The following is an 11,677-nucleotide window of genomic DNA, read 5'->3' on the forward strand; positions in this document are numbered from 1 at the left end:
TGGAGTGCAGTGGCCGGATCTCAGCTCACTGCAAGCTCCGCCTCCCGGGTTTACGCCATTCTCCTGCCTCAGCCTCGCGAGTAGCTGGGACTACAGGGGCCCGCCACCTCGCCCGGCTAGTTTTTTTTTTTGTATTTTTTTTTTTAGTAGAGACGGGGTTTCACCGTGTTAGCCAGGATGGTCTCGATCTCCTGACCTCGTGATCCGCCCGTCTCGGCCTCCCAAAGTGCTGGGATTACAGGCTTGAGCCACTTTATCCCATTCCCCAATGCAACGGAAGGGGAACATCATAGTAAATTCTATATTCCTCTAAAGTTGACAATAAAGTAGCACAAAATTGGGATCTCAGACACAGCAAACTTGCACAATGTTGTATTTCCTGAAGTATGAAATCCAGCATAAGGCAGAGACCTATGTTACTTGGATACTAAATAACACAGTGGGTTAATATATAAGGTAGTTTGATATATGAAGGTAGATCTCTAATACAGGCAGTAATATGGTAAAGAGTCCATTGTCATCATACTGAAGACAAGATTCCAGTGTAACAGGGTACAAATATGTTCATGTTATACTTTTTCTAATCACAACTATACTTGGAGTTCCTATTAGCACTTTCAAATTGAAGTCCCCAACTTAAATAATACATTTGGCTTCATTTGACATCATCAAAAAAGTGAACCCAGTTTCTATCACAAAGAAATAAGACAGTGCTTTTAAAACGGTCAGGCATCCAAATAATCAAGTAATGCTTCATCTTAAAGTTTATATGTCAACTTTAACACCAAATCTTAAATTGCATAATTAGAATGACAGGCTCCTAATGTTTCAGAGACTAGGATATCTAAGCAGGTCTAATTCATGTCTTAACAACAGTGCCATATACCATTGTCTGAAACACCAATTCCACATTGTTTTGAACAAGGCTTTCCACTTATATGAATGATGAAAGCACACTAGGACACTGCAGTAATCTAAACTCAATACAGACTACTTATCTGTGCCTTACACCTGCACTGACCCATGTGGTAGCCACTAGCCACATGAAACTAGCGAAATGCAGCTGGTACAAATTAAAGTATGCTTTAAGTATAAAATATGCAACAGATTTTGACTTAGTACACACAAAGGTATGTGAGATTTCTCAATTTTTTTAAGCTGATTGCATGTTAAAATGATCATATTTTGGGTACACTGGATTAAATTTTTTTTTATTTTTTATTTTTTCTTTGAGACAGAGTCTCGCTCTGTCGCCCAGGCTGGAGTACAGTAGTGTGATCTCTGCTCACTGCACCCTCCGCCTCCTGGGTTCAAGTGATTCTCATGCCTCAGCTTCCCAAGTAGCTGGGACTGCAGCTGTGCACCACCACACCTAGCTAATTTTTGTATTTTTAGTAGAGATGGGGTTTCACCATGATGACCAGGCTGGTCTTGAACTCCTGACCTCAGGTGATCCACCGGCCTTGGCCTCCAAAGTGCTAGGATTACAGGTGTGAGCCACCATGCCCAGCCAAACATTTATTTAAGTAATATTAAAATTATATATGAGGAAGCTGCATTTTGAAAAATAGAGATATTAAAATTAATCCCACGTTTCTTCTTTAATGTAGCTACTAGAACATTTTAAATGACATATGCTTGTGTTATAATTCTACTGGCCAGTGCCGCCTTCAGCCATTTGTGAAATAACACTATCGTATGCTGTAGAAACTATGAGAGAGAGTATTAATGGACTTTCCAAAAAGACTGAACTGTACCTAGGCCCAACTTATCCTTCAAGATGTCATCTTTGTCTATTTTTTACACTCCATTCAGCTTCAAGAAAGCACATATCTGGAAGTACCTGAAACTCGGACGCACTGCTCCGCAGCTGGCTCACATTTGGTAAGGATCCTCCATGGTACTGTGTAAGGCGCAGTTGCTGAAGCTTCTGAAATTGAACCTGGAAACAAAGTGATTTCAAGAACGTTGAGAGGTAACAGCAAAGATCTAAAGAAGCATCAAAGTATAGTATTTTGTAGGGGAACGGTTCAAGAATGAAAGTCTTGGTTTCAATTTCTTCTCTACTTAAGTGATCACACCCTCAAGGTTTCCGGGGCTTTCTGGGTTTTTATTACTCTGTTTTCAGAAAGACCTTACCCATGTTCCAAAGGTCCCATATACCATGATAGTAACGTCCTCTTGCAAGGTCTTTGAGTGTGTATGCTTGGACACACTGGCATAATCTTTAACAACAATAAAAGAATTTCTGAAAGAAAAACTAAGCTACTAACCACAACCCTAACACATTAACTGTTTTCCCTTCTTCATGCTCTTTTCCAGCCTCCATTTACATTTCTGGTAAGAACTGCATAGCTGTGATCATAAGATAGATACAACCTAGCATGCTCATCATAAGCCTTTTCCATGCTATTACAGAATAATTTTTAATGGGTATATAACAGTTCTTCTTAATTATTTCCTTAGAACACCTTCTAAAGGGTGATTACTAAATCTCTGGATATGGGCCTTTTGGTGGCTCTCAACATATACTGCCAAAATGCTTTCCCAAACAGTTTACTAATATACATATGAGAAAAGTTTCACCAAAAAAAAAAAAAAAAACTCATTGACGTTGGATATTATCATTAATTGGGGTAAGGAAGGAGGTCAGTTCAATAGCTATAAAATGGCATCCCACCATTTTAATATGCCTTTCTTCTGGAAGTTCTTCCTTACTTCATTTTTCAAAAAGCAATAAACTGGTTACAGTTCTTGTAAATCTCAAAGTGGTCTGATCTGGTCTTTAAGAGTTCTGTTTCTAAAATAATAAATTAGCTCCATGGTTACATAACCATTGGCACTATAATTCATATACAGAAGAAAAGGGTTATAGACGAGAGCCCTGGGGCAGATTTTTACCCTTCATTACTCTCTGTCTCTAACAATAATAAAACACTACCAGATCTAAGCCCCTAGGATGGGCCAGGTGCTGTTCTCGGACACTTGGCCCACTTCATCCCTAATCCTCCCCACAACCATGCAAATGAGACTGTACTCTCCTGCTGTTACAGACCTGGAGACCCAGACTCAGTTCAGTGACTTGCCACGTGGCTAGCAGGAGGCTGAGCCACGGCTGTCAGCCTCAAAGCCCATATGCCCATTTTCACCATGCTCTTTCCTTTGTCCCATCTTTCCCTCGATGACACTAATTACGAACTCAAAAAAAAAAAAAGGTGAAGTTTGGTTGACCAAAAGTATTGTTGAACCTATAAAGCTCTGCGATTGTTTCCTTTTTACATTTATTATGAAAGATTTCAAATAGCATATGTGAAATAAAGACAGGTATAATGAAACCCCATCTATCCATCTTCTAGCTTAAAAATTACCAACTTATATCCAATCATCTTTTATCTTTACCCTCTCCACTACCCACAGTGCCTCACTGAAAGAAATCTCAGACATCGTATCACTCCATATTTCAGTATGTATCCTTAAAAGATAAAGACTTATACCCATTTGGAAATTTTAAAGGCATATGAAATCCTTTAGTGGCTTTAACTTCCCTTATACCTGCTGTATTTGATTTCTCAAACGTACTAAACAGGGAGACAGTTATAACCTATTAATCAAAACCCAAATCTCAGGGTCAAACAGGAGGAGGACGACATGGTGAGTTTTTTCCATCTAGGAGTGGAGTTATAGGAATAAAGTCTCTCAGCTTTCAATCTTAACATTCTAAAAATACTTACCAAAAGCATTTGACTATTCTTGAAATTCTCTGGACAAAATTATCAGCCACCTTGATTTAAAGCCTTTGATTTCTTTTTTGAAGGATCAATTTATCCATTGATTTACTGATACAAAAACTTAACTGTGTGTCAGGTAGTATGTCAGGTACTGGCTTACTAAGATGAATGTATGCAAAAGTTCCTGCCTTCAGAGAGTTCTCACAAAGGCTCCAACTCTTACCCAAAAGCCTTGACACTTCAACCAACCCAAGTTATAAATCCAGACAGGGACCTGTCTTCAACTGAGCTGAAGGCCATCTCACAGTCCCCCATAACTGCTCTCCCTCCCAAAGCACCTATTTCCAGAGCCTTCAAAGACTGTTAAAAAAGAGCACTGCCAGCCTGGCCAACACGGTGAAACCCCGTCTCTACTAAAAATTAGCTGGGTGTGGTGGTGCATGCCTGCAATCCTAGCTACTTGGGAGGATGAGGCAAGAGAACTGCTTGAACCCAGGAAGCAGAGGTTGCAGTCAGCCAAGATCATGCCACTGTACTACAGCCTGGGTGACACAGTGAGACTCTGTCTCAAAAAAAAAAAAAAAAAGACCAGGCACAGTGGCTCACGCCTGTAATCCTAGCACTTTGGGAGGCCGAGGCGGGCGGATCATGAGGTCAGGAGATCGAGATCGAGACCATCCTGGCTAACACGGTGAAACACCGCCTCTACTAAAAGTACAAAAAAATTAGCCGGGCGTGGTGGTGGGCGCCTGTAGTCCCAACTACTTGGGAGGCTGAGGCAGGAGAACGGCGTGAACTGGGAAGGCGGAGCTTGCAGTGAGCTGAGATCTTGCTACTGCACTCCAGCCTGGGCGACAGAGCGAGACTCTGTAAAAAAACAAAAAGCACTGGACCTGTTATCGGATGATGTGACATTGTAACCTGGAATTCCCGTGTGGTTGGGCAAACAACTCTGATGCCTCCTGCACAAGATAAACTGAGGATTAAATGACACAGACACAACAGTAGTATGTCAAATGTAAAGCTCTGGGCAACTTCTTAAGATATTATCATTATTGCTGATCTCAGTTACCTCTTCAAACTCTTGAGTTATTTTGACATTTTCCTTTTTTGAAATTTAGACTCATTGAGCTAGGAAAAGAACTTTGAGACTGTCTTCAACACCTTCATGTTTACAGATGATGAACATGTGAACCAAAGAATGATTAGCCTAAGGCCGAGGTCACAGACTGGCAGTCCATGGGCCACATTTCGCCTAGAGAGTGTTCTGTTTACCCACCAGATGTTGACCCATTCAGTGTATTAAATTTCAATTGAAAAAATCAGGACACTGCTTAAAAATCTGGATTTCCAACTTCTCGTGATTGAAAGGTCAGACAACATGAACCTATGTTCTTGCAAGGCATTGCTGAATGAAGCTGAGAAGAGGCCACCCCCTTAGACAGCATTTGCCAACTCCTCACTGTACCCTGTTATTCCTCCACGATGGCCCAGGATCAGCTGCCATGATCATCTCATTCCTGGCCCCTCCATTCATTTTCCGTACCTGCCTCACTGACTGAGTTAGTGACCTTTGGCCTACAGTCACACATCTTAGTGGAATTTTCTTTAATGCCTACAGGAAATGAGATCCAGGCCTCATTAATTGCTTTTTGAGAAAAGTCTCACAATAGCCAACACAATTACAATCCAAAATCCCAGCAGGTCCTTTTAGAGAGATTGACAAGATAATTCTAAAATTTATGGATGTGCAAATGACCTAGAATAGTCAGAGCAATTTTTTTTTTTTTTTGAGATAGGGTCTCTGTTGCCCAGACTGGAGTGCAGTGTCACAATTACAGCTCACTGCAGCCTTCACCTCCCAAACACAGGTGCGCGCCACCATGCCCAGCTAATTTTTGTATTTTTTTTTTTTTTTAGAGACGGATTTCACCATGTTACCGAGGCTGGTCTAGAACTCCTGGGCTCAAGCGATCTGCCCGCCTCAGCCTCCCAAAATGCTGGGATTACAGGCATAAGCCACAGCGCCTAGCCAGAGCAATTTTCAAAAAGAGGTAAGTTAGAGGACTTAAATTACTAGGTTTTAAGCCTTACTATAAAGCTATAATATACAGTGTGCTATTGTCAAAAAGAGAGATATACAAATTGCTGGAACAGAAGAGAGTCTAAAAATAAACCAACACTTATATGGCCAACTGATTGCAACAAAATTGCCACAGCCACAGTAATTCAATGGGCAAAGAAAAGTCTTTTCAATAAATGATGCTGATACCTTATAGCAGGGAGTAAAAGCAGTTGAAGATCCTTATGGGGGAAATTAAAGTAGCTGAGTATATAGACATTCACTGTGATAGCCAGATTCAAACCCCGGCTCTACCACTTACCAGCTCAGCAACCATACCTCTCTAAGCCTCAGTTTACTCATCCACAAAATGAGGAAAATTCCAGATAGACACACCATAGGCTCATTTTGAGGACTATGTGAGATAACAACATGTGAAAGGGATTACAGTGCCTAGCAGAAGGAAAGTCCTCAATATTTAGCCGAAATCTAATATTTCCATCTTCTCTCTCTCCTCCATTCTGAGACCTCGCTAATCTATGACATATCTATTGTCTTATCATTGGTTTATTTTCACATGAAAATAATGAGTCTTCACAAATATACAAGTCAAATCAACACTCCAGGTTGATATGCTGAGTTAGTCCTGTGGTTCCTCAACACAAGTTGCTCTTCACAGCCAAACTTCTGGAATAAGTTTCCAACACTATCTCCATTCCTCACCCCCATCCTCAACATCTCACAGTTAGCCTTTCACCCAGCACCCTGAGAATGCAGCAACTCTCACCAAGGTTACTGATGACCTCCTCCGATGACCTCCACATGACTAGACCAAAGGACACACCTTTTGTGTCGACCAAGTCAGCAGCACTAGGCTCAGCTGGTCGGCATTCCCTCCCCTTCACAAGAGTACTCCTGGCTTTCTCCTGCCCCTCTGGTTGCTCTTCAAGCCTTCTTTGCCAGCTCCTCCACCTCCCTTTCAAATGGTGTATAGTTCCTTAGTTCCTTGGGCTTCTCCTAGGCCCTCTTCATGGTTCACTTTCTTTTTTTTTCTTTCTTTTTTTTTTTTTGAGATGGAGTTTCACTCTTGTTGCCCAGGTTGGAGTGCCATGGCACGATTTCAGCTCACTGCAACCTCTGCCTCCCAGGCTCAAGCGATTCTCCTGCCTCAGCCTCGTGAGTAGCTGGGATTACAGGCACCCACCACCATGCCCGGCTAATTTTTTGTATGTTTAGTTTAGGTTCCTCCATGTTGGTCAGTCTGGTCTCAAACTCCCGACACCTCAGGTGATCCACCCGCCTCGGCCTCCCAAAGTGCTGGGATTACAGGCGTGAGCCACCGCACCCAGCCTCATAGTTCACTTTCTGACAAGGGTCACAAACTCAAATGCCTATAGCTGCCAAGCAGGGAATCTAAGTGAAGCAGTCTGGGATCACTACAAAGAATACCTTAGAGAGTGGTGCAGACTGTGGCAAACTGAAGACCACATCCATGGCCTTTCTAATGGGGCAGCCAACATTCAGCTCCAGGCAACTGGTGCCATCCAGAAATCTCGGGTGAGTATTGTTAGATTATCTCATTTTTCAAAAAAAACCAAAGTCCAGATTTTACTATAAAATCCCAATATTCATTGTTAGCCCTAATTAAAACCAACCAACCAACCAACTAACCACATTTTGGGTCAAAACCAAAAACATGTTAGAAGGCCAAATACAGAACTTAAGCCACCAGTTTATAATATCTGTTCCATCAATTCTTCCTAGGCAGCCAAATCTACTTCTGTGGCTACATACCAACAATTCCTCCATTTTTCTCAGTAGCCCAGCCTTTCTTCTCAAGCTGCAAAACCATCTAAACAGCTGCCTGCTGGACTATCTCTACTTATGTGCCTCACAGGCACCTCAAACTCAGCATTTCCGCACAAACTTGCTCCTGCCGGTGTCTGCTTAATGAAGAACACCCTGAAATGGTTCGAGCCCTCCCTCTTTCTCACCTTCCTCACCCATTCATGGAATCCAGTCCTTTCCACCTCCTAAGTATCAATCTGCTCACCGCTCTGCCTCCCGACTGCCACCATCTTAATAAATACCACTATCACATCTCCTGCTAAAATCCTCCTCCTCCTCTCTTCTACCCACCATGCTGGAGCTAGAGGAATCTTTTAAAAATGCAAATCTCCCATGGTTCAAACCCTTCAGTGACTTTCCATTGTCCTTAAGATCAAGTTCCAAATCCTGTCTCTACAACCTGATCCCTGTGAATGCCTCCAGCCTCATCGCACATCATCCTCCTCATCCCCTTTTACTGAATCTCCGTTCTCTGTACCTGCAACATATTCCCTCCCTCAACACACAAACCCTCAAATGCCTTCCCTACTCCCACTGAGCCTTTAGGCCACTGGAAGAGGTGAGAACTCCCTACCATACATGTCCAGAGCTCCAGCTACTTCTGCTTTGGTGATATTCACCAAAATGTGTCCTCACTTACTAAATCAATGTCTTCCTCATTAAATCCTAAAATCCATTAGGACACTGTGTTTTGCTTGCTCATTACTATATACCCAGTGTCCATCCTAACCCCTGGCACACACTAAGGACTCACTCAGTAAGTAAATTTGTGGGACAAATTAGTAAGATCCTTAAAGGACAGCCCCATGTTTTCACCCTTCTCCCTCACAAACACACACCCCATTAACAACAAAGTAGGCACTCAAATACTGACAAATGAATACATTAATAAATGTACAACAGAACAGCCTCTTCCCAGGCATACCTGCAACCACTTTCTTCCCTCCCCTCTCTCTCTCTTTTTTTTTTTTTTTTTTTGAGATGAAGTCTCACTCTGTCGCCCAGGCTGGAGTACAGTGGCATGATCCCGGCTCACCGCAACCTCCACCTCCTGGGTTCGAGCAATTCTCCTGCCTCAGCCTCCCAAGTAGCTGGAACTACAGGCACGTGCCACCATGCCAGGCTAATTTTTGTACTTTTAGTAGAGATGGGGTTTCACCATGTTGGCCAGGATGGTCTCAATCTCTTGACCTTGTGATCCGCCCCTCTCAGCCTCCCAAAGTGCTGGGATTACAGGAGTGAACCACCATGCCCGACCCCACTTTCTTCTCTCTCTTTACCATTCCAGCTACCACCAGTCAACTCCTCCTCCTAGTACTCCCTTCTCAAAATTTTCCCACTGCTTCCTGATAATGCTGGACTTCTAAAGCTAGAGAAAATCCTCCACAATCTAGTCTATCCTACCCACTAGGTGAATAGGATTTAATGCCAACTCTGAAGGATTGCTTTGATTATGTAGAGAAGGACTTGAATCCCAACACAGGCTCAGAGGGGAAAGAGCATCTAGATGGATCAGTAATGTCTGCCCTATCAATTAGTATGTCTATCATGGGCTAGTAATGGGCTAGAAAGTCAGTATATCTGCCATCCAGTTACCAATTATGGACTAGGTGGATACTCCTCCAACTGGGATCTTTGGATGCTTAGAGACACATCCTTCATAGACATGCTGGGAATCTAAGAGTTCTCCATGAGAAGTGTTCTAATTTTGTGATTCTTTATGAAAATAACCCTTAAGATTTTTAAATAAGCAAACATTAGTAGCCAAATTCAGTGTTATCATTTACAGATATGTTTATGAGCACAGTGGAGTCAAGCAGTGTTACTTTACTTGTAACTGGCCAAGAAGAAAACACAGGCAGAATTAATACGTAAATGATTCCCTGTACCAGGTGAAGGGCAAAATGACACCCTAATTTTGTAGTAATTAGAATAAAGTGGTGACTGAATTATCATATGGCCACAGTTGATTAGGCTTGCTAAATTCAAGAGACCCTGAGCTATAGCAAGGTCTCTTGAAAGTAAGTAAACACTTTTTTTTTTTATTTGAAAGTAATGTAAACAGTGAGGATCTGTGAAAAATTTTTGCCTTTAAAAGAGAGTCTGTACATTACTCATGACCTCACCTCTCAGGGATATTTTAAAGGAGATTCATGAATTGGGTGAAAGATTGGATCCACCATAGGTATACAGACATATACAGTGCATGTATTTGTACATAAACAATGTACAGTATGTATCTAAACAACACAGGCCCCAACACTAATCCTCAGTTTTCACCCACCCATTCTTTTTTTTTTTTTTTGAGACGGAGTCTCGGTCTGTCGCCCAGGCTGGAGTGCAGTGGCCAGATCTCAGCTCACTGCAAGCTCCGCCTCCCGGGTTTACGCCATTCTCCTGCCTCAGCCTCCCCAGTAGCTGGGACTACAGGCGCCCGCCACCTCGCCCGGCTAGTTTTTTGTATTCTTTTAGTAGAGACGAGGTTTCACCGTGTTAGCCAGGATGGTCTCGATCTCCTGACCTCGTGATCCGCCCGTCTCGGCCTCCCGAAGTGCTGGGATTACAGGCTTGAGCCACCGCGCCCGGCCCACCCATTCTTTTTAATGTGCTCTGAGCTTATCGAGTTCATCTCTGAATCTAACCAAGGTCACAGAAGTAAATGCCAGTGGATGCCAGGCAGGTAATAAATGAGTGAAGCTGACAGGGTATAAGAAAACATTTTCTTGAAACCTTCAGCTTCTTTCTCTCTATATATATATTTTTTCTCAATGTGAACAGAAATGTAAGTACAGGAAATATTTCACTTTTTCCTTAACTTCACTTAAAGAAAACACCATCATGAGTATAAATGGCAACTGTCACCTAGCTTCCCCTTGAGGGACTGTGACAGACAGTGGTGTGGATGGTGGCGAACTAGATTTCTTGCTCCATTTGAAAGGGAGCTGAGCTCCCTTTCATCATCACCCAGCTCCAGCCTGTCCGTAGCTGTCATGCAGGAACTCAGGACTAGTGTTAACAGGTCTCCCAATTTTTAATATATATAAATAATAATAAATAAATAATAAGGAAATTTGGATTTTGTGTGGAAGTCTTCCAAGTTAAAAATTCTGGCAACAGATTCAATTTTTCCAAAACACTGCGCTGGCCAAAAAATAATGTGTCTGCAACTCAGCTGGTTTGCAACTCTGCGCTCAGCTCTCTTTCAAGCTGTCTCCCCCACCTCGGTCCCCCCGTATCTGCAGATCCTCCCCCATCCTCCCGATGGTCCTCCAAGGTCAGCATTCAGGATCCTCAAGGCCAGCCCCACTCCTGCTGACCCTCCTTCTCTGCAATCCTGCAAGGACACTCCGGTTGGCTCTCCATCCTCCACTGCCTCACTCAGCGGTTACCTAACCTCGCCAGGTGTTTGTCCCGGCTCGCGCCTTACTGATTCCTTCAGGTCCCTCCTCAGTCACCAGCGACGCTTGTCAGTTCTCACTAAATATCCGGGGCCGAACAAAGTAAACTGGACCCAATAAAGCACCTCCAAGGAGTAAAAGGAGCAGAGACTCACACTCGACATGGAATCCCGTCGTGGTACCCACACCCCGAGCCACCCCAGGGCCGGGCCCTGGATGGACTTGTGCACAGAGCTCCCTCCACGAGCGCGTGGGACCCTGGGGTGCCCGCGGCCTTCCACGCCGGCAGAACAGCAGGGCTCGATGGTGGGGGATGTTCGGAGCGACCAGAAGCCGCGCCGCGCCACCCGGCCGGCCTCCGAGCTGTTTGCGATTTCCTCTCGGGGCTCTCCGTCCTCCTCCCGCTCAGGCCGCCCTCGCACGGCCGACCGCCTCCACGGGCTTCACCCCTGCCCATCTCCCCGTACACGGGACCCGGCGACCCTCCCACCTCCGCCGGGAATCGCGAACAGTTAACGGGTGTCGCCAGGCGAGGAAGCGCCGAGGCCGCGGACGCTCCGGTCCCCCTCCCAGCCGCCGGTTCCCGGGCGCGGCCCCCGCCCGGCCCCGCCATCGCCTCGGCCCCGCGACCTCTCACCGCC

At 44.1% G+C, this 11,677-nt stretch overlaps 1 protein-coding gene across 6 annotated transcripts in view; it reads right to left on the reverse strand.

The window, feature by feature from the left end:
- The window catches only part of CRTC3 (CREB regulated transcription coactivator 3), a 122,758-nt gene extending 111,258 nt beyond the window's left edge, over positions 1-11,500 (reverse strand). For 4 of the 6 annotated variants that reach the window (XM_017855002.1, XM_017854999.1, XM_017855001.1 and 1 more), the window contains exons 1-2: positions 11,192-11,499; positions 1,844-1,942 (exon numbers count right to left, since the gene is read on the reverse strand). In XM_017855002.1, the coding sequence (XP_017710491.1) occupies positions 1,844-1,942; positions 11,192-11,200 (108 nt within the window). In that variant the 5' untranslated portion in view covers positions 11,201-11,499. Of the gene's footprint in view, positions 1-1,843; positions 1,943-11,191 lie in introns of all 6 variants that reach the window. The other 2 variants (XM_017855003.1, XM_017854998.1) reach the window with 2 other exon arrangements.
- Positions 11,501-11,677: the final 177 nt, after the last annotated feature.

The sequence above is a fragment of the Rhinopithecus bieti genome, unplaced genomic scaffold (genome assembly GCF_001698545.2).
Source record: "Rhinopithecus bieti isolate Rb0 unplaced genomic scaffold, ASM169854v2 scaffold_39857, whole genome shotgun sequence".
Taxonomy (NCBI): Eukaryota; Metazoa; Chordata; class Mammalia; order Primates; family Cercopithecidae; genus Rhinopithecus; species Rhinopithecus bieti.